At 45.8% G+C, this 23,668-nt stretch overlaps 1 protein-coding gene across 1 annotated transcript in view; it reads left to right on the top strand.

Moving 5' to 3' along the window:
• The window catches only part of ppp1r16b (protein phosphatase 1, regulatory subunit 16B), a 123,361-nt gene extending 102,558 nt beyond the window's left edge, over positions 1 to 20,803 (top strand). Inside the window, exons 6-11 of the mRNA XM_055652181.1 lie at positions 4,221 to 4,345; positions 6,864 to 6,989; positions 8,216 to 8,291; positions 9,409 to 9,538; positions 13,945 to 14,116; positions 19,277 to 20,803. Of these exons, the coding sequence (XP_055508156.1) occupies positions 4,221 to 4,345; positions 6,864 to 6,989; positions 8,216 to 8,291; positions 9,409 to 9,538; positions 13,945 to 14,116; positions 19,277 to 19,804 (1,157 nt within the window). The 3' untranslated portion in view covers positions 19,805 to 20,803. The remainder of the gene's footprint in view (positions 1 to 4,220; positions 4,346 to 6,863; positions 6,990 to 8,215; positions 8,292 to 9,408; positions 9,539 to 13,944; positions 14,117 to 19,276) is intronic.
• Positions 20,804 to 23,668: the final 2,865 nt, after the last annotated feature.

The raw sequence follows: 23,668 nt of genomic DNA, 5'->3' as shown, positions 1-23,668 counted from the left end.
TGCATTGGGGATACATTAATGTCTCTGTTTATGTACATAAATGGAATTAAAAGATTAGACTAGTTTACAATATCAGTCTCCAACCAGTGCTATTTTCATACACTTGCATTATTCAGTAATGTTGTTATTTTATGTGATGTTGCATTCTTTCACCATTAGTTTTAAGCAAAAATAGGTTACAACACTTGATAGGGGAGCAGCTGGGGCGTAAATTAATAATTGTTATTAATAATACATCATACAAAGATTCACATGCTTGGGAAATGAAACCTTTGCAGCAAATGTGACAAGCGGCTATCAAACCCAGTATGATGCATTGGTCCTAGTCCCTGATTTCATCCATTCTGACGTTCCAGGCACTGAGACAGCGCCCCCTGCCTTGGATGCTGCTCTGACCCCTCTCACTGGCTGACAGGCCCGGAGAGGCCAGTCCCCAGCAGCAATGGTAACAGCTGCGGCATATTAGCTGATACTGGTTTCATAAGTGATAGGGGCAGAATAAGGCCATTCGGCCCATCAAGGCTACTCCGCCATTCAATCATGGCTGATTTATCTCTCCCCATACCCCTTGTCACCAATACTTACCAAGAATCTATCTATCTCTGCCTTAACAATATCCATTGACTTGGCCTCCACAGCCTTCTGTGGCAATGAATTCCACAAATTCACCACCCTCTGAATAAAAAAATTCTAATCTCCTTCCTAAAGGAACGTACTTTTATTCTGAGGCTATGACCTCTGGTCTTAGACTCTCCCACTAGTGGAAACATTCTCTCCACATCCACTCTATCCAAGCCTTTCGGCCTATTGTTAGCCTACTCCCTTCAAAACCCAGGCATTCCAGCCAGAGAGAAGGAAGAAGGAGGGAAAGAGCAAAAGATGGAAGGAAGAGAGAAGAGAACGTGGGGCGTCTCCTTGCTAGTTGTGTTCCTCTGTCGTAGGTTTGAGGAAAACTGAGTTACTGGGTCAAACCTGAGACCACCAGCGTCACTGTGTGGTAAAGACTGAGCAGCTAGAGATGCCAGTGCCTCTTACAGTCCACAGAAAAGCAATGGACTGCACCCACACACACACACACACACACACACACAGCGGCAGAGACTGAGCTGCCAGAGATGATCCAGAGATCGCCAGCATCACCTCTTCATGCCCCAAAGCTGATCGGCCAGGATGAACGAGACTGCCAACGCCTCCTCTAGAGGCAAGTGTGAGCTGCAGGGAGAAGCCTGAGATCGTCATGCTTACTCCTTCGAGACCAGGACTGAGCGGCCGGGACAAGTCCCAGATCTCCAGCGTCGCCTCGCATGCACCCCATGCACCATGTGGTCCTGGACTTTCTTACCACTGTAACTAAAATATATCACGTGCGTTCTCCCTGCTGCGAGTGCCGGCGTGGTCACGGTGTCATCCCCAACATCACATCCTCCATTCCCAGCATATCCATGCGCTTGTATCCACAAGCCTCTTTAGTGATGGACACAAAATGCTGGAGTAACTCAGAAGGACGTGCAGAGTCTCTGGAGAGAAGGAATGGGTGACGTTTTGGGTCGCGATCTGTATTCAGACTGGGAGTCAGGGGAGAGGGAGACTAGAGAAATGCGGAAAGGTGTGAAAATGACAGATTATAGCAGGCGATGATTAAAAGAAAATGTAGAATGGATCATTGTTAGCTGAGGGGAAGGTCACACGAGGCATAGAAGCAGCAAAATAAAGCCTCAGTGAAGTGCTTTTCAGTTTTATTGCTGACTAGACCAAGTGCAGACCCGTTGGGTCTGCTCCCCCAATGGTGTGATTCCCCCAACCCAATATTCCACCATGCACCCGTCTCCTCCAATGGAACTGAAGCCGTTGCCAAATGTAAGTTTCCAGCACTCCCCTGCCTCCCTCAATTGCACCACCCCAGCCTGCTGCAGCAGTGAAAAGTTCAGTGTTCCTGTCTTGCAACATTGTTTCGAAGTGTGTTGGAAGCTGATAGGAAGGAGCAGCCGTCAACGAATCAAAAGGCAGGAAGGGATCCGTACTGCAGGCGGACGGATTTGAGTTTTATATATATACTAGACCAAGTGCAGACCCGTTGGGTCTGCTCCCCCAATGGTGTGATCCCCCAACCCAATATTCCACCATGCACCCGTCTCCTCCAATGGAACTGAAGCCGTTCTCAAAAGTAAGATCCCAGCACTACCCTGCCTCTTTAAAAAAAATCCCTGCCTGCTGCAGCAGTGAAAAGTTCAGTGTTCCTGTCTTGCAACATTGTTTCGAAGTGTGTTGGAAGCTGAGGAAGGAGCAGCCGTCAACGAATCGAAAGGCAGGAAGGGATCCGTACTGCAGGCGGACTGATTTGAGTTTTATATATATACTAGACCAAGTGCAGACCCGTTGGGTCTGCTCCCCCAATGGTGTGATCCCCCAACCCAATATTCCACCATGCACCCGTCTCCTCCATTGGAACTGAGCCCGTTCCCAAATGTAAGATTGCAGCCCTCCCCTGCCTGCTGCAGCAGTGAAAAGTTCAGTGTTCCTCTCTTGCAACTTTGTTTCGAAGTGTGTTGGAAGCTGACATGTAAATGGAGAAGCCTGTTTATTTTTGAAATACTTGGGGGTGGGTGGGGTGGGGGGTGGGGGAGAAGGATTTGATTAAAAACATGTACTTCAACACGACGAAATGAAATGAGGAGCGGATACTTAGAAAGAAAAGCGAAATCTCTACCGAAATGGAAAATATCTCGGAGATTGAGCGTATGGATTGGGCGTGGCAATGAATCAAAGGAAGAAATGCAGCCGTACTGCAGGCGGACTGATTTGAGTTTTATATAGATAGATAGATAGATAGATAGATAGATAGATAGATAGATAGATAGATAGATAGATAGATAGATAGATAGATAGATAGATAGATAGATAGGATAGTACGATATTTATCCAGTTTATCATTAAAAATATATATTTTCCTGTAGATTTTCATAAGCCATGTTTGTGTGCTATCCTGAATGAAAAATTATTTATTTATGCATTTAACATAAACAAATATTTCAAGTAAAAGCAACAGAAGAAACCGCTTGTTTTGACCTGATTACGTTCCATCTTTTTAGTTTAGTTTAAAGATACAGTGCAGAAACAGGCCCTTTGGCCGACCAGTGATCTCCCCACACTGGGGAACCAAGACATTCTTCCCTCAACAGATGCTGACTGACTCGCTGAGTTCTTCCAGCACTTTTTTTTTTTGCTCAAGATTCCAGCATCTGCAGTTTCTTGTGTCTCCCTTTTTTTAATAATCAACCTTAATTAGTTTGAGGCAACTGCCAGGACTCGAGTGGCTGAGCTATAGGGAGAGGTTGAACAGGCTAGGACTTTATTCTTGAAGCGCAGAAGGCTGAAGTGTGATCGTACAGAAGTGCACAAAATGATTAGAGGAATAGACAGGGTAAACGTAGAGAATCTCTTGCCCAGAGTCAGGGAATCAAGAACCAGAGGACATGGGTTTAAGGTGTGGGGGGGAAAGATTTAATAGGAACCTGAAGGGTAACATTTTTACACAAAGGGTGGTGGGTGTATGGAACAAGCTACCAGAGGAGGTAGTTGAGGCAGGTACTATCACAGTGTTTAAGAAGCATTTAGATAGGTACATGGATAAGATAGATTTAGAGGGATATGGGCCAAACGAGGGCAGGTGGGACTGGTATAGATGGGGCATGTTGGTCGGCTTGAGCAAGTTGGGCTGAAGAGCTTGTTTCCACACTGTATAACTCTATGACTCTATAACAGTACATGGTCAACGTGTCGATCCCATTAGAATTAAATTAAAAATGATCAACTGGCCACAATGTTTTCATAGAAAATCAAGAAAAACAGCAGATGGTGGCAATCTCAATTAAAAAATGAAATCAGTGCAGATACTCAACAGGTCAGGTAGTAGCTGTGGAGAGAGACTTAACGTCAGATCAAAGATCAGATAAAGATCAAAGATTCAGATAATGATTACTGATGCCCTGCCTTTTCTTGAATTTTCTTGAGTTTGAATTTAGTTTATTGTCACGTGAACTGAGGTACAATGAAAAGCTTTTGTTGCATGCTAACCAGTCAGCGGAAAGAACTGGTAATTGGTACAGACAATTATCTAAACTAAACTAATACATTCACGATGAGTCTCTTTGAGGTGTGTGTGTGACTGGGACATTGTAGTGATGGTATTTATCAATCTCTCCTCTTTGACTCCTCATCAGGGATCACTCAGGAGAAGATTGACCAAATCCGCACGGCGGTGGAACAGCAGATGATTGGCGATGTCAAAGAGGCCGTTCAGAAGGGCACTGATCTCAACGGAAGAGATGCACAGGGAGCCACCTTGGTAAGTGGAGTTGTCATGATCCAGCTTCAATTGAATATCATTCCTGCCAGTGGGATGAAGGAGAAGCTGTGTTGCAATCCACCCGACAGGGTGAAAATTATTGCATTGCATGGTAGTGTACCGCAGTGCAAGGTGGAGATTACTGCAGCATTGTTTGTAGGTTATTTTGAGAACTAAATTGGGAAAAGACGGGGCAGGCACACCTGTGCAGGTGGCCATTTTGTATTCCTCACAGCAAACCCAACACCACAATAGGTAACTTGGTGCGCTGTGCCCAAGATTTGGAAGGATACCCTGACCTTGAAGAAGTAGCATATTATTCTGCTTGATATTGAAGTAAAAGTCAAGAGCTCGCGGTTGCTTTGACCCATATTGGTCAATTTTTTTGAACAATAATCATCATTCTAACAGTTTCTATGGCAACCATTGGACAGCACTGTGGTGCAGCAGTATAGTTGCTGCCTTACAGTGCCAGAGTCCTGGGTTCGATCCTGACCACAGATGTTGTCTGTACGAAGTTTGTGCGTTGTCCTCGTGATCGTGTGGGGTTTTTTTCCGGGTGCTCTGGTTTCTTTCTGCTTTAGGCTTTAGAGTTACAGGGTGAAACAGGCCCTTCACCTCACTGAGTCCGCACCGACCAGGAATAGCCCCGTACATTAAAACTATCCTACACACTAGGTACAGTTTCCAACTTTACTGAAGCTAAATAACCTACAAACCTGTATGTCACAGGAAGAAAGTACAAACTCCATACAGACAGCACCCCAGAGTCAGGATCAAACCCGGGTCCCCAGCGCTGTAACTAGGTTAGTGATAATGAGACAGTTGCTACCTTACAGCACCAGAGACCCGGGTTCAATCCTGACTATGAGTGCTGTCTGCAAATTGTCACATGCGTGTAGGAAAGCACTAGTGTATGGGTGATCGCTGGTCGGTGCAGACTCGGTGGGCTGAAGAGCCTATCGCTCTCTAAACTCCCTCTCATTGCCTTTCTTAATGTCCTGTCCATCCTAAGAGGATTTGAAATGGGTCCATCCGTGACTTTCAACATAAATACTTGATATCAATTCTGAGATTAATTATCTGACATTCTGACATTATCTGAGGAAAAATGTAGTTCTCATGCCTTCCTAGTGGAACAAGTAATCATTCAGTGTTAATGGGCTTGGCTGCAGCCTGTGGTTTGCTGCTACCCAGATATTCGGATATGTTTCAGGTTTAGTGACATAGAATTACTAAGAAGTACAAGTACCCAACACTGTTAAAGTTAATACATGTTATCTGTAGCTGAGCTAGCCAAAACCTGAGGGGCGGCATGCTGGCACAGCGGTAGAGTTGCTGCCATACAGCGCCAAAGCCCCAGGTTTGATCCTGACTATGGGTGCTGTCTGTACGGAGTTTGTACGTTCTCCCCGTGACCGTGTGGGTTTTCCCCGGATGCTCCAATTAACCCCCCACTATCCATAGATGTGTAGGTTTATAGGTTAATTGGCATCCGTAAATTGCAAATTGTTCCTGGTGTGTAGGATAGTGTTAGTGTACGGGGTTGGGGCGGACTCAGTAGGCCAAAGGGCCTGTGTCTGGTCTATATCTCTAAATTTTAAAGTAAAAGTCTATTTTCTCCATTTCAAACCTCGAAAAGGTATAGGCGCTTATACGTGACTTCTATTGATGAAAGTTTAATCAGGAGTAAGACACATCAAATCAGCGTATGAATGAAGCGTCACCTGTGAAGATAGCAAAACACAGAAGAGATTCAATGTAATAAACCTCACGGCTTATCAATAATGTGAGAGTCAGGAGTCATGTGTTTAATTGTCATATGTAATGAAATTCTTACTTGCAGCAACACAACAGGTTTGTAAACATAGTCCAGGCACCTTGCGTTTCATGTACACTTGATTTTAGAATAATTACGACCAAAGTTGGATTTTAAACACTCCTATTTTCAGGAAAACGGGCTCAAAGTTCTGCCTGGCACGGTATGGCAGTGTAGCAGTGTGCAGTGCCTAGCATATGTTTCATTTAGGTGCTTTTTGATTTACACACTGCTTTTCATGTGTGTGATCCTCGCATTAACGCAAGGTGCCTGAACAAATTAGATAACACAATAAGCAAACAAAAAAAGTTAAACAAAATAAAAATAATCAATAAGCAAAACAAGGCCGTAATCGCGAATGCAACCAAGACAGTTGGTAGTTCAAAGTGTATTTGGTGTTTGCAGTGTTCAATAGCCTGATGGCAGTCGGGAAGTTTATTAACGGGTGTTTGCCCCATGAAATAGTCACACGCTATTGTGTGGTTGAATTAATGCAACATTGAGGTAAGGCCTTTTTAATGAGAAAATAAAGAATGATCAAACATGTTCTTTCATGTAAAATGCCCCGGCGGTTTGCTTTAATCTCTTTGGAAGTTCTCCTAGTTAGGCTTCTCCTCAGATGATGTTCGTTATCGTTCTGTTGCTTCTTGTCAGTGAATGACCACTTGATACCAGGTCTCTGGTCTGTTTCCTCTTCAGCTACACGTGGTCGCTGCCAATGGTTACTGCACAGTTGCTGAGATACTGCTTGAACATGGAGCGAAGGTGAACATCAAGGACCGCGATGGTTGGGAGCCACTGCACGCAGCTGCCAGCTGGGGACAGGTCAGTGCTGGCAACAGATGGCGGCACAGCGGGGCAGCGGGGCAGCGGTAGAGTTGCTGCCTCACAGACCCGGGTTCGATCCTGACTATGGCTGCTGTCTGTATGGAGTTTATACGTTCTCGCTGTGACCTCATGGGATTTCTCCGGATGCTCCAGTTTCCTCCCACATTGCAAAAACGTGACAATATATTTCCAAAATGTTATCCAGTCACTTCTTAAGGATTAATGATACTGAACAGACACGTACAGGGCAAGACTTTGGTTCTACAATAATAAAGAAAGGGTTATATATCATGTGGAGGCTGCAGAAAGAAACAAGCAAGAATGTCTTTAAGTAAACAAAAAATACATGCTGCTTTCAGACCCAATAATCAATTCTTGTGCATAATTTAAATCCCTCATCTGGTCAATTCTTGCAAGGATAAATTCCTTGTAAGATATATGAGCACTGATAAAGAGCAAACACCACGAACTGTGATCATCTCCAACATCATGATTAATCTTCTTGTCTTTGTGAAGTTAGAAGGGGCAAGTATACAGTTGTGATCTTTTAGTTTTAGAGATACAGCGTGGAAACAGTCCCACCGAGTCCACACTGACCACCAATCACCCATACACTGGTTCTATCCTACACACTAGGAACAATTTGCAGAAGTCAATTAACCTACAACCCCGAACGTCTTTGAGTTAGTTTAGTCTATTGTCCTGAGGTACAGTGAAAATCTTTTGTTGAATGAATACGTTTATTGGCCAAGTATGTACACATACAAGGAATTTGCCTTGATGCTCTGCTCGCAAGTAACAACACAACATACAGTAACAATTAAGAATGACACATAAAACATTAAACATTGATATTAAAACATTACAGTTTAAACATGTGAATGAAATAACATACCAGTGCAAAATGAGCCTACAGACTTTTGGTTATTGAGTAGAGCTACTACTCGTGGAAAAAAGCTGTTTTTATGGCGGCTTTGACAGTCCGGAGTCGCCTTCCCGAGGGAATTGATTTAAAGAGTTTGTGGCCAGGGTGAGAGGGGTCAGAGATGATCTTATCCACTCGCTTCGTGGCCCTTGCAGTGTACAGTTCGTCAATGGGGGGGAGGATTTCTGGAGGATTTTTTAAGCAGCTGTGTTTTGAAGAGTTGGACAAAATCAATGTTGCAACTTATCTTCAAGCATGACAAATAAAACGTCTCTCATTTGCTTTTTCTTCATCACAGATGCAAATTGCAGAATTACTGACAGCTAACGGTGCAAGTCTGAATGCCAAGACCTACTTGAAAGAAACACCAATTGGTTAGTCATATATTGGGTTTGATGGATTGATGGAGTTTTATTTGTTACTTATGCAACTGCACAGTTTTGCATATATTACACATGCACCATTCTGGCGCCATTATTCAAAGTTCAAAGTCCGCTCGGCCCGCGCGCTTGTACTGTACTGGAGCAGTTCCCGTGAACTGACGTCCCTCTCCTCTCCTCGCCCGGCCATCTTTGTGTTCCGGGTTCGCCTCCTGCAGCCGACCTTGAAGACGCTGGGGGCATTACCCCGGCTCACTCTCCTTCTGGCCCTGGCTCCTCGCTTCCTAGGCCTCCAGCGGCTCTCCCGGTCCCGCCGACCGACGATCTTTCCGGCAGGATTCCAGTCCCACCGACTGACGAGCCTTCCCGCGGGTTCCCGGTCCCATTTGCCTGGAGAAGTGGGGGGGGCAGAGACAGCAGCCATCTTGAATTACGCCTCCAATGAATACTACCCATTTCTACAGATGCACCAGAGAAAGCATTCCGTCCAATCCCATTACTGCGTGTTTTGTTCACTGCTCTGTCCAAATGGCATGAAATTGCAGAGTGTTGTGAACACAGCCCAGTTATCAAGCACACACCACCCTCCCCCCCATCGACTTAATCTACAAGTAGAATTTAGAAGGATGAGGGGGGACCTCATTGAAACTTACCAAATAATGGATGTGGAGAGGATGTTTCTGCTAGTGGGAGAGACTAGGATCAGAGGCCGTAGTTCTCCGACAGCCCTTCTCACTCCAAAAATAGTTTAGTTTAGTTTAGACATACCGCGTGGAAACAGGCCCTTAGCCCCACTGGGTCCGCGCGCACATTAACCCAGCACGTTAACACTATCCTACACACACTAGGGACAATTTTTACATTTGCCAAGCCAATTAACTTACAAACCTGTAGGTCTTTGGAGCGGGGGAGGAAACCGAAGATCTCGGAGAAAACCCACGCAGGTCACGGGGAGAACGTGCAAACTCCGTACCCGGAGTCAGGATCGAACCCGGGTCTCTGTCGCTGCATTCGCCACTGTGACCGCCCATGTTTGGTGTTTACGTTATATATTGTGAGGAGATTGACTCAGCCTTTGCTATACCCGTCTTGTGTTAAATTCCCGTTGCAGATCTTTGTGAGGATGAAGAGTTCAGGACGTTGCTACGACAGCTCAAACACAAACATGAAAACATCCAGAAGTCGCAGGGAAAGAACAAGTCATCTCTGACCAGGAGAACATCTAGTGCTGGAAGCCGAGGGTCGGTATAGTAACACCTTCCAAACCCCCTCCTCCCGTACCCAAGGCAGGTGACTAACCCTCAGCAGACCATGCCAGTGGAGGCTGAGGTTCACAGCTGCCTCGGAGTCAGGAACTACGTACCAAAATATGGGCTGACACCTTGCTTTTACTGCAACTGTGTGAAAGGCTTGTAGATAGACACAACGTGCTGGAGTAACTTAGTGGCAGCATCTCTGGGGATAAAGGATGGGTGACATTTCAGATCGGAACCCTTCTTCAGACTGAAAGTAGAGGGGGGGGGGGGGGGGGGGGGGGGGGTCTAGAGGTAGAAAAAAGATAGAACAAATCAGGGCCAGCAACAGATGACCATGGACAGTTGGAGCCAATAATGGCCCAGTGTTGGCTGGGGAAGAAGTCATGACAAAGGGAGACAGGGATGCAACGACTTGGATGAGGGAGGGGGGAGAGAGGGGTTCCTTGAAATTAGAGAAAATACTATCGATTTAATCCCCTTACTTCTCAATACAGTATGGAAAAAGGCCATTCAGCCCACTGGGTCCATGTTGACTCATTTACATTAATCCCATTGTTTTATTCTTTGCGTATTATCTTCAATTTGTCCAAATTGTACAATTCCCTGTACACTGATGCGAATTTACAGAGGCTGATTATGCACTTAGAGTTTATAAATACAGCTTGGAAACAGGCCATTCGGCCCATTGAGTCCACGCCGCCCATCGCTCACCCGTTCACATTAGTTCCATGTTATTCCGTTTTCTCATCCACTCCCTACACACTGAGGGCAATTTACAGAGGTCAACTATCCTACAAATCCAAACATCTTTGGGATGCGGGAGGAAACTGGCGCACCAGAAGGAAACGCATGCAGTTGTGGGAGAACGTGCAAGCTCCACACAGGCAGCACCCAAGGTCAGGATCAAACCCGTGTCTCTGGCGCTATGAGGCAGCAGCTGTGCCATTGTGCTGCCCATATATGCCTTGGGACTTTCCTTAATGCTACTCTCCAAGGAGATTTCATTTGTCTGACTCGGTCTGAAAAAGGGTTCCATCCTGAAACATCACCTATTCCTTTTCTCCAGAGATGCTGCCTGCTGAGATACTCCAACATTTTCGGTCTATCTTCGGTATAAATCAGCATCTGCAGTTCCTTCCTACACATTTCATTTCCCCTTTTTAGCCTTCCTGGTTCCCTTTTTAAGTTCTTTCCTGCTTCCTTGATATTCCTCAAGGGCCCTGTCCAATTTCCGCTTCCTAAATGTTAACTAAGCTTCATTTTTAACTTTGACTAAATTTGCACCATTTTTTGACAAAACTTGCCATCCTTGTTTTTCTTCCTCACAGAAACATGTTGATCTTGAATTCTAACCCAGCGGGCCTTTAAAAAATTCCCATTGTCAGATGTGGATTCACTCAGTGAGACTAGAGTAATGTGGAAACAAAGAATTACAGATGCTGGTTTACACCAGATAGGCACAAAGTGCTGCAGTAACTCAGTGGGTCAGGCAGCATCTCTGGAGGGAAAGGATAAGTGACATTTCCAACCTCCTCATCCACTCCCTACACACCAGGGGCAATTCACAGATGCCAATTAACCATCAAACCCGCATGTATTTGCGATATGGGAGGAAACCAGAGCACCTGGAGGAAACCCACACAGTCACAGGGGGATCATGCAAACTCCACACAGATAAAAGAAGGATCCTGACCCAAAACCTATCATGTATCTTTTTCCTCCAGAGATGCAGCCAGACCTGCTGAGTTACCCCAGCACTTTGTGTCTATCTAAGAGTAGAGTTATGTGCTGTATCTGTCTGTGAGAAGGATTGTTCAGTGGTGGTGATAGCACCATGGTATGTTTTATGTAGAACTTGAGGCCGGCACAGTAGTTCAGGGGTAGAGGTGCTGCCTTACAGCACCAGAGACCAAGGTTCAATCCTGACCACGGGTGTTGTCTGAACGGAGTTTGTACGTTCAACCAGTGACCGCGTGGGTTTTCTCCGGGTGCTCCAGTTTCCTCCCACACTCCAAAGACGTGCAGGTTTGTAGGTTAATTGGCTTCTGTAAATTGTCTCTAGTGTTTAGGATAGAACTAGTGGCAGATTGATCGCTGGTCAGGGGGCTCGGTGGGCTGAAGGGCAGGTTTCCATGCTGTGTATCTAAAAATATAGTGCGCAACTCATTTAACCGGATGATTTATGACAGTGTGTATACCCGGTACAAATCTCCTCCCACAGTTCTGCTTATCCATCTGTACCTCCTATTCTCAGCCAGCTTTCAATAGGGTTTTTCTACTCTGGTCATCTCATCTGGTAACGGGTTCCCATTCTGAACATTGCCAGGGTAAAGTACGATCTTCCCGATTTCCCTTCTGGAGTTGTTTCTGCCTATTATACTGAAATAAAAAATATAATGGAAAATGAGAGACATGCAGCAAAGAACAAAGCCTGAAGCTGTCCGTGCGTGTGTTAATGTAAAGACCAGGATACTGTGGTGAATGCAGTACACAGCCTTGTGTTTGCACAGAAGATAGACACAAAAAGCTGGAGTAATGCCCCTGTCCTACTTAGGAAACCTGAACGGAAACCTCTGGAGACTTTGCGCCCCACCCAAGGTTTCCGTGCGGTTCCCGGAGGTTCCCGGAGGTTTTTGTCAGTCTCCCTACCTGCTTCCACAATCTTCAACCTCCGGCAACCATCTGCAGCCTCCAGGAACCGCGCGGAAACCTTGTGTGGGGCGCAAAGTCTCCAGAGGTTTCTGTTCAGGTTTCCTAAGTGGGACAGGGGCATAAGTCAGCGGGTCAGGCAGCATCTCTGGAGAAAAGGAATAAGTGATGTTTTTGGGTCGAGACCCTTCTTCAGACTGAGAGTCAGGGGAGAGGGAAACGGGAGATATAGAAGGTGATGTCGTGAGATATAGAACAAATTAATGAAAGATATGCAAAAAAGTAACGATGATCAAGGAAACAGTCCATTGTTAGCTGTGGGTTGGGTGAAAATGAGTTATACAATGAAACTCACCAGGACGACATTGAAACGACTAGGGTAGGGGGAGGGACGGAGAGAGAGGGGATGCAAGGGATACTTGAAGTTAGAGAAATAAATATTCACACCGCTGGGTTGTAAGCTGCCCAAGCAAAATATGAGGTGCTGTTCCTCCAATTTGCATTTGCCCTCGCTCTGACAATGGAGTAGGTATGTTACAAAACCTACCTGAATCGTCATTGGGAATCTGCCCTCAGCCATGGCCGCGATTTTGGCGCTGTTTGGAGGGGGCGGGTTTAAAACGCAATTTTTACTAGGCTGTACTAATCGCACATGTTCAGCCTAGTAAATCATTAACGAAAAATTGCTGCAAGACCCGGTCGCAAAAGGTATTATTAGTTTTATAGGCCTCGATAATATAGTTCTAATAGTTTTAAAATTACTGTTTCATTCTGCAACCTCTTGCAGCCCCAGGGTTTTATAGAGCAAACAATTAAAGGTATGTACCTTATTTTTACATTAAATGGGGCATATATATAACCCTATATATCAAGTTATCTATAGCGAGTAGCTCATTTTGGGCTTTTTATATCCCGCAGTATTTTTCTCGGCATTTGAGGGCACTAATCCAGCGCTATGTCAACGTTCTAAACCAGCGCGTTCCACATGAACCCACTAGAAAGCCGATTTAAATGGGCATTTATTTACAGCAATTGAACACTAAATTCCTTCCATTTGGCCTATAAATTAATGTAAATTAGATATAAAAATCATGTTATATTGTGAATTATTTGTGAATAATCTTTGGACACTTAGGCTATTTAAAAATGTTAATCTTTCCTTAAGAAATGGGCTTTTGATTATCCAAGATCACAGCTTTTTTGTAATGTCCATTGAAAATCAATAGGGAACAAGATGCTAATTTCCGAGTATGAAAATGGTCATAACTTTTTTAATACTTTAGATATGAAAGTGAATTTGGTGTCAAATTAAACTTATTGTTATGCTTTATCTGATGGGATAAATTGCAGACTTGATTTTTTAAGTCTCCAAATTTTGTAACATTGCTAAATGGAGGAGGCCCAGGACAGAAAGGTCAGTGTAGGAATGGGAAGGGGAGTTAAAGTGTTTGGCAACCGGGAGATCAGGCAGCCCCAGGAGGACTGAGCGAAGGTGTTCAACGAAACGATTGCCCAGTCTACGTTTGGTCTCGCCGATGTATAATAGTCCACACCTGGAACAAGGGGTAAAGTAGATGAGGTTGGAGGAGGTGCAAGTGGACCTCTGCCTCACCTGAAGGGACTGTCGGGGGTCCCTGGACAAAGGAGGTATGGGGACAGCAGTTGCATGTGTTTGCACAGTCTGCGCAGATCGACGGTCAACTTTGAGCTCGCAGTAATGCAGCTCTCCTGTTTCCTTTCAGAACAGTGGTGCGGAGAGCCAGCGTGTGTGACCGGAATAATTTGTACAGGAAGGAGTGTGAGCAGGAAGCAATTATCTGGCAGCAGATGGGACGGAAAGAAATGGAGAAGGACGCGGCCAGCAGCGATGGAGAGGATAAAGATTCATCCAAAGATCAGGAGAACGTGATGCCGGTACTGACTTCAACTACAATGTTGCAGAGAGTAACCACTCTGGCCATTTGGCCTGAGCACCTGCTTGAGATCAAGTCTGATCCAATCTCAGCCTCAATGCCATTTTTCTGCCAGTTCTCTATAACCCTTGACTCTACCAATATCCTCTGTCTCGATCTATTGAATGATTGAGTTTAGTTTATAGACACATAATGCTGTAGTAACTCAATGGTACAACAGGTAGCATCTCTGGAGAAAAGGAATAGAAACCCTTCTTCAGACTCGAGTTTAGTCTAGTTTAATTTAGTTGAGTTGAGTTTATTGTTGCCACATGTACTGAGGTACAGTGAAAAGCTTTTTTGTTGCACGCTATCCAGTCAGTGGAAAGACTATACATGATTACCATCAAGGCGTCCACAGTGTACAGGTACAGGATGAAGGGTAACATGTTTAGTGCAAGATAAAGTCCAGTGAAGTCCGATCAAAGATAGTTCGAGGGTCCCCAATGAGGTAGATAGTAGTTCAGGAAAGCTCTCTAGTTGGTGATAGGATGGTTCAGTTGCCTGATAACAGCTGGGAAGAAACTCTGGGAGAGATAATACCAAGATAATGACCCTCATACAGCAGACCTCAGCCAGGCAGTACACAATTTTGGCACCGACAAAGTTTCAAAAGTTCACTGATCGGCCTATCTACTGCCTCCCGCCGCACGAGACAGCAGCCCCCCCCCCCCCCCCCCCCCCCCCCCCACTGGGACCCCCTCTTGATCTCGACGGCCCTCAATGGCTCCCCCCCCCACCCGGGCCCCCAATTTTTCTCAACTGTCCACCTCACTCATTGAATTGGAGAACTCAATGTTCATACCATTGGGTTGTAAGCTACTCATGTGGAATATGAGGTGCTCTTCCTCCGGTTTGACTGTGTAAACACTCTGGCCTCAATCCAGCAATGGGGGAGGCCCAGGACAGAAAGGTCAGGACGAGAATGGGAAGGAGTGGGGAATCTGCTAGAGTCGGTAGTGGGGAAAACTGCTAGAGTCAGTTATTAAAGATGGGATAGCAGCACATTTGGAAAGTGGTGAAATCATTGGACAAAGTCAGCATGGATTTACGAAAGGTAAATCATGTCTGACGAATCTTATAGAATTTTTCGAGGATGTAACTAGTAGCGTTGATAGGGGAGAACCAGTGGATGTGGTGTATCTGGACTTCCAGAAGGCTTTCGACAAGGTCCCACATAAGAGATTAGTATACAAACTTAAAGCACAAGGCATTGGGGGTTCAGTATTGATGTGGATAGAGAACTGGCTGGCAAACAGGAAGCAAAGAGTAGGAGTAAACGGGTCCTTTTCACAATGGCAGGCAGTGACTAGTGGGGTACCCCAAGGCTCAGTACTGGGACCCCAGCTATTTACAATATATATTAATGATCTGGATGAGGGAATTGAAGGCAATATCTCCAAGTTTGCAGATGACACTAAGCTGGGGGGCAGTGTTAGCTGTGAGGAGGATGCTAGGAGACTGCAGGGTGACTTGGATAGGCTGGGTGAGTGGGCAAATGTTTGGCAGATGCAGTATAATGTGGATAAATGTGAGGTTATCCATTTTGGTGGCAAAAACAGGAAAGCAGACTATTACCTAAATGGTGGCCGATTGGGAGAGGGGGAGATGCAGCGAGACCTGGGTGTCATGGTACACCAGTCATTGAAGGTAGGCATGCAGGTGCAGCAGGCAGTAAAGAAAGCGAATGGTATGTTAGCTTTCATTGCAAAAGGATTTGAGTATAGGAGCAGAGAGGTTCTACTGCAGTTGTACAGGGTCTTGGTGAGACCACACCTGGAGTATTGCCTACAGTTTTGGTCTCCAAATCTGAGGAAGGACATTATTGCCATAGAGGGAGTGCAGAGACGGTTCACCAGACTGATTCCTGGGATGTCAGGACTGTCTTATGAAGAAAGACTGGATAGACTTGGTTTATACTCTCTAGAATTTAGAAGATTGAGAGGGGATCTTATAGAAACTTACAAAATTCTTAAGGGGTTGGACAGGCTAGATGCAGGAAGATTGTTCCCGATGTTAGGGAAGTCCAGGACAAGGGGTCACAGCTTAAGGATAAAGGGGAAATCCTTTAAAACCGAGATGAGAAGAACTTTTTTCACACAGAGAGTGGTGAATCTCTGGAACTCTCTGCCACAGAGGGTAGTTGAGGCCAGTTCATTGGCTATATTTAAGAGGGAGTTAGATGTGGCCCTTGTGGCTAAGGGGATCAGGGGGTATGGAGAGAAGGCAGGTACGGGATACTGAGTTGGATGACCAGCCATGATCATATTGAATGGCGGTGCAGGCTCGAAGGGCCGAATGGCCTACTCCTGCACCTAATTTCTATGTTTCTATGTTTCTAGGAGAGTTAAAATGGTTAGGAACCAGGAGACTGCAGAGCTCTAACTTCGCCACTAGATGGCAGACATCTCAAGACAATTCCGGGCCGAACATTGCAGTTAATAGAATATGAAAAAGTGTTGATGGTGCAATTGCAAATAGATTATGTGAAGCATTGGACTTGGGTGGAAACATCATGAGCTATCTGAATCTTCAACTGATTTTTCCACTATCTCAAAGTAAAATCCACATCATTATCCCATTCTTTAGTCCATCGGGTGCTTATCAGCAATGTTGTTAGTTTAGTTTAGATATACAGCGCGGAAATAGGCCCTTCGCCCCTCTGCGTACGCACCAAGGCATCAACTCTACTACTGCACCACTGTGCCATCTCAATGCTTAGAGAGTCTCTCCCCTCTGTCCACTGTTTCGTTACACAGGTCCACCACTGATTTTACAGCAAATGGTTGTCCAGCACCTCCTTTAATCCGGACAAATTACGAGAGCGCACTTGAAATCCCCCTTGGAAGTCCCTCCCGAAAATGTGGAACCTAGGTCTGGTGAAGCAGCCGATGTCAACCTTCATCGCGACTTCTTATCTAAATGGTGGCCGATTAGGAAAAGGGGAGATACAACGAGACCTGGGTGTCATGGTACACCAGTCATTGAAAGTAGGCATGTAGGTGCAGCAGGCAGTGAAGAAAGCAAATGGTATGTTAGCATTCATAGCAAAAGGATTTGAGTATAGGAGCATGGAGGTTCTACTGCAGTTGTACAGGGTGTTGGTGAGACCACACCTGGAGTATTGCGTACAGTTTTGGTCTCCTAATCTGAGGAAGGACATTATTGCCATAGAGGGAGTGCAGAGAAGGTTCACCAGACTTATTCCTGGGATGTCAGGACTTTCATATGCAGAAAGACTGGATAGACTTGGCTTGTACTCGCTAGAATTTAGGAGATTGAGGGGGGATCTTACAGAAACTTACAAAATTCTTAAGGGGTTGGACAGGCTAGATGCAGGAAGATTATTCCCGATGTTGGGGAAGTCCAGGACAAGGGGTCACAGCTTTAGGATAAGGGGGAAATCCTTTAGGACCGAGATGAGAAAATCATTTTTCACACAGAGAGTGGTGAATCTCTGGAACTCTCTGCCACAGAGGGTAGATGAGGCCAGTTCATTGGCTATATTTAAGAGGGAGTTAGATGTGGCCCTTGTGGCTAGGGGGATCAGGGGGTATGGAGAGAAGGCAGGTACGGGACACTGAGTTGGATGATCAGCCATGATCGTATTGAATGGCGGTGCAGGCTCGAAGGGCCGAATGACCTACTCCTGCACCTATTTTCTATGTTTCCGTGGCCGATCGGCGGGTCGAATTTGCCTCCTGTGGCCGGGGCTCTGGAACTCCAGCTCAGCTGGCTGATCTGTCCGTTCCCATGGACCACTTCCGAGGCCCACTTTGCGGGGCTGGTATCCACACTCCTCGACAGCCTAGGTGGACCGTTCTAGTATCGCTGGACTCCTCTCACAGGCCGTGACTTCTGTTGATCCAGCAGAACATAAACAAGAAAGGCTCTGGAACCAAGGGTGATGGATAATCAGTGGTGGACCCATATCTATGCATAGTACATCTGATCTGTTTGAATAGCATGCAGAGCAAAGCTTTTCACGGTACTTCGGTAGATATGACAATAATAATAAACCTAAACTTCAACACACTGAATGGAGAGCGGATCACCCCTTCCCCAGCTAACAATGACCCATTGTGGGCTCCACCCTTCCTTGGTCACCTGTTGCTTGCTCTGATTTGTTCTGACCTTTTCCATCCACTCTACTTTCAGTCTGAAGAAGGGTTCTGGCCCAAAACGTCAACCATCCATTTTCTCCAGAGACACTGCCTGTCCCGCTGAGTTACTCCAGCACTTTGTGTTTTCTTCAGTATAAACTAGCATCTGCAGCTCCTTTCCACACCGTTTTAGGAAGTTCCCCTCAATGCCAATATTCCAGAACCTCTTAACAGAATGTTTTTTTTAATTTCACACCATTTGTCCAAGTACATTTACGAGGGTGTTGCCAGGACTAGACGGTCCGTCCGAGCTATAGGGAGAGGTTGAGTAGGCTGGGTCTCTATTCCTTGGAGCGCAGGAGGATGAGGGGTGATCTTATAGAGGTGTATAAAATCATGAGGGAAATAAATCCGGTGGATGCACAGAGTCTCTTGCCCAGAGTGGCAGAATCGAGGACCCGAGGACATAGGTTCAAGGTGAAGGGGAAAAGATTTAATAGGAATCTGAGGGGTAACTTTTTCACACAAAGGGTGGTGGGTGAATGGAACAAGCTGCCAGAGGAGGTAGTTGAGGCTGGGACTATTCCAACGTTTAAGAAACAGTTAGACAGGTACACAAAAATGCTGGAGAAGCTCAGCGGGTGCAGCAGCATCTATGGAGCGAAGGAAATAGGCAACGTTTCAGCCCGAAACGTTGCCTATTTCCATCGGTCCATAGATGCTGCTGCACCCGCTGAGTTTCTCCAGCATTTCTGTGTACCTTCGATCTTCCAGCATCTGCAGCTCCTTCTTAAACAGTTAGACAGGTACATGGATAGGACAGGTTTGGAGAGATATGAGCCAAACGCAGGCAGGTGGGACTAGAGTAGCTGGGACATTGTTGGCCGCTGTGGGCAAGTTGGGCCGAAGGGCCTGTTTCTACACTGTATCACTCTATGACTCTACTGCCAATTACTTTTATTCTGTTGAGTTTGGTTGGCGTTGGAAAGTAATCTGCTCTTCTCCTGTTTTAAACGTAGGACCAACCCAAGGCCTCGCAGACCAGTGAGGTGGAACAAACAGAATCCATGGAAAAGTCGTCAGATGCCGGTGGGGGAAGCAACAAGCTATTGGATCCAGGTGGGAGAAGCAACAGTGCGGTCTCCACTCCGACCTCCCAGCGTTCAGCCTCCCGGCCCCCCACCGCAGCGGACAAGGTGAACGGACAGGTTCCACATGAGAGTTGCGATGTTAACCCTTCGCCGCAGCTCAGTGGGGACAGGAGTTGCCAGACGTTGTCAGAGCTGAAGAGGCAGCGGGCAGCGGCCAAACCGAGGAAGCAGTTGTCTCAGGATGCCGCGCTGCCAAACGGCCAGAGTAGTTTCTCGGAAAGTGACCGACTGCCGCCAAAGAGCTGCCTGGTGGACTCGCCAAGGACATCGGCGCTCAGTTCCAACGGTAGCTCCGTCTACCACCCTCACCGCAGCGGCGACCCTCCGATACTCAGACTTAAGGCACCATCGGAGGAGCCGGAGGTGAAGAGACAGGGCTGCTGCAGGATTGTGTGATGGCGGAGAAGGAACGGGAAGAGAAAGCTGCTGCTTCAAGTTGCATTTGATGGAAACGGCTGCTTGGGAGACAAGGTTGGCATTGGGACTTCCACCTGAAAATACTGGCACGAGACTGTTAACTTAAGCACTATTTTAATGCAATGACTGTGGAGTTCTTCATACTGTTGGGGTAAGAGTGAATGACTGAGTAATTGACTGGAGCTTTTAACTCTCCATAGGATACAGGTTGCGCATTGTATCTTCTGGAGTTACAATAGACAATAGGTGCAGGAGCAGGCCATTCAGCCCCTCGAGCCAGCACCGCCATTCACTGTGATCATGGCGGATCATCCACAATCAGTACCACGTTCCTGCCTTCTCCCCCTATCCCCTGACTCCGCTATCTTTAAGAGCCCTATCTAACTCTCTCTTGAAAGCATCCAGAGAATCGGCCTCCACTGCCTTCTGAGGCAGAGAATTCCGCAGATTCACAACTCTCTGGGTGAAAAAGTTTTTCCTCATCTCTGTTCGAAATGGCCTACCCCTTATTCTTAAACTGTGGCCTAACTATTCAACAGGTTAAGGGTTACTGCATGGAATTCCTAATCATCCAGCAGTTATAAGTCACATACTGTGCACTGTCTGGACTTGCTAATCCAAGTTTCCATTCTACTGTACGTCATTCTTGATTCTTTGAGACAAACATTTCAAGGGATTATGTCTCTGTTACTCTAAGGTTAATTCATTGGTGTCAAAATCAGTGCCCATTCATCTGCTCCATACAGCTGATGGAAATCAGTGAGTAGGAAGGAACTTCAGATGCTGGTTTACACGGAAGATAGATACAAAATGCTGGAGTAACTCAGAGGGTCAGGCAGCATCTCTGGAGAAAAAGCAATAGGTGACGTTTCGGTTCAGAACCCTTTTTCAGACCCCTTTAAGTCTGAAGAAGGTTCTTGACACGAGAGTAGACAAAAATGCTGGAGAAACTCAGCGGGTGAGGCAGCATCTATGGAGCGAAGGAAATAGGCAACGTTTCGGGCTGAAACCCTTCTTCAGACCCGAGACGTCACTATTCTTCTTTCTCCAGAGATGCTGCCTGACCCACTGAATTACTCCAGCAATTCGTATCTATCTTCGGTGTAAACCAGCATTTGCAGTTCCGTCTTTGATGGAAATAAATGTCGGTTTTAAACAGTATAATTTCAAGTAGGATTTTAAAGAAATGTGACAGGTTTATAGATTTGTTTTGTGCACTTACTTGCCTGTGTAAGATTTCTGATGTATCAATGTAACTGAGTCTTCAAAATGATACACAACTCTCTTGTGGAGTTTGTAGGTATTAAGAAAGTTATCGTTTTAAGTGCAATGTTATTCTCCCCTCAAGGGGAGAGTATGTGTGGGGTGAAGGAGGTGTGAAGGTCGTCCCCTCTGTAATTCATTTTAGCAGTCAGGTGTGTAGTAGTCACAAAGGCATGTCTTGCTTTAATGCATCGCCTCACTGAAATTGTTCCTGTGGCACAGTGGTGCAGCTTTTGCATTGCTGCCAAACAGCATAGCGACCAGGATTCCACCCTGCTTCCAGTTCTGTCTGTGTGGAGCTTCCACGTTCTCCCTGTGACCTGATGTTCTGGTTTGCTCCCACATTCCATCAACGTGCTGGTTGGCAGGTGATTCGGGTCTTGTATATTACTCCCAGTGTAGATGGACTGGGAAGTTGATGGATGTGATGATAGTTCAGGGGGGTGGCAGTGTGGCACGGCTGGTAGAGTTGCTGCGTCACCCGGGTTCAATCCCGACCTTAGGTGCTGTCTGTGTGGAGTTTGCACGTTCTCCCTGTGACCACGAAATGGATGATCGATGGTTGATGTGGATTGGGTGGGCCCAAGAGCCTGTTTACGCGCTGACTTTCTAAACAGACATGCGAGTGAGAATGGATTACAGTGTAATAACTGGGGACATGAGATTGGGACTGATACAATTGCTCCAAGAGCTAGTATAGACCCAATGGACCAAATGGCCTCCATCCATAGGATACTATAAGAAAGTATGACAACTTATACCGATGGAAGTTAAGAATAATTTTGTTCTCCAACCAGGGGTAAACAGAGTCGGTCTGTCCTTCAAACTGATTTCTCTTGGGAACCTTGCCAGGTAATGCACATCCCACCATGGTAGGGCAGAGGTAGAGTTGCTGCCTTACAGCGAATGCAGCGCCGGAGACCCGGGTTCGATCCTGAGTACGGCTGGTGTCTCTACGGACTTTGTACGTTCCCCCCGTGACCGGCGTGTGTTTTCTCCGAGATCTTCGGTTTCCTCCCACATTCCAAAGACGTACAGGTTTGTAGGTTAATTGGCTTGGTAAATGTTTTAAAAAAATTTGTCCCGAGTGGGTGTAGGATGGTGTTAATGTACGGGGATCGCTGGTCGGCATGGACCCAGTGGGGCAAAAGGGCCTGTTTTCCGCCCTGTATCTCTAAACTAAACAGAGAGTTTGTACTGAGGGCATCCTGTGTAAACTTGAACAAGAAACTGATTTTACTATATTGCACATTTGCACGATGAGATCAAAGTGACTGAAGATCTTCCAATGTGATTTAAGGGGAACATTTCCTTGCATGAAAACTGCACTTTCAGTCCACAAAGCTTAAACCCTCGGCACAAAGTGCTGGACTAACTCAGTGGATCAGGCAGCATCTCTGGAAAACATGGATCGTTTGGATCATTTAGTTTATTGTCATGTGCACCAAGGTCCAGTGAAAAGCTTTTTAGTTGCGTGCTAACCAGTCAACGGAAAGACTACATAATTACAATCGAGCTGTCCTCAGTGTAAATACATACAGTGCCCTCCATAATATTTGGGACAAAGGCCCATCATTTATTTATTTGCCTCTGTACTCCACAATTTGAGATTTGTAATAAAAAAAAAATCACATGTGGTTAAAGCGTACATGGTCAGATGTTAATAAAGGCCATTTCTACACATTTTGGTTTCACCATGTAGAAATTACAGCGGTGTTTATGCATAGTCCCTTCATTTCAGGGCACCATAATGTTTGGGACACAGCAATGTCATGTAAATGAAATGAAGTATTATGTTGCATTTCCTTTGCATGCAATGACTGCTTGAAGTCTGTAATTTATGGACATCACCAGTTGCAGGGTGTCTTCTCAGGTGATGCTCTGCCAGGCCTTTATTGCAGCCATCTTTAGCTTATGCTTGTTTTGGGGGCTAGTCCCCTTCAGTTTTCTCTTCAGCATATAAAAGGCATGCTCAATTACGTTACAATCGGGTGATTGACTTGACCACTCAAGAATTTACCATTTTTTTAGCTTTGAAAAACTCCTTTGTTGCTTTAGCAGTATGTTTGGGATCATTGTCTTGCTGTGGAATGAACCGCTGGCCAATGGGTTTTGAGGCATTTGTTTGAACTTGAGCAGATAGGATGTGTCCATACACTTCAGAATTCATTATGCTACTACCATCAGCAGTTGTATCATCAATGAAGATAAATGAGCCAGTACCTTCAGCAGCCATACATGCCCAGGTCATAACACCCTCACCACCATGTTTTGCAGAGGTATCAAAGGTATTTTATTAGTCACATTCACATACACCCAGGTGTAGTGAAGTGAAATGCTTTTTGCCATTTTGCAGCACATAAAAAAAGATTACAGACATAACACCAATGAGAATCTTAAACACATGGAACATCCCCCCACAATGGCTCCCACCATGAGGGAAGGCACAAAGTCCAGTCCCCAACCCCAGTTCAACCATAGTCGGGCCTATTGAGGCCTCCACAGTTGCCTCTACGGAGGCCCGATGTTCCTGGCCGTTCTCGCCGGGTGATGTTGCTCCGGCGTCGGGAGAGTCCTCCC

The sequence above is a fragment of the Leucoraja erinacea genome, chromosome 21 (genome assembly GCF_028641065.1).
Source record: "Leucoraja erinacea ecotype New England chromosome 21, Leri_hhj_1, whole genome shotgun sequence".
NCBI classification, from domain to species: domain Eukaryota; kingdom Metazoa; phylum Chordata; class Chondrichthyes; order Rajiformes; family Rajidae; genus Leucoraja; species Leucoraja erinaceus.
This window is presented reverse-complemented; position numbering and strand designations above follow the sequence as displayed.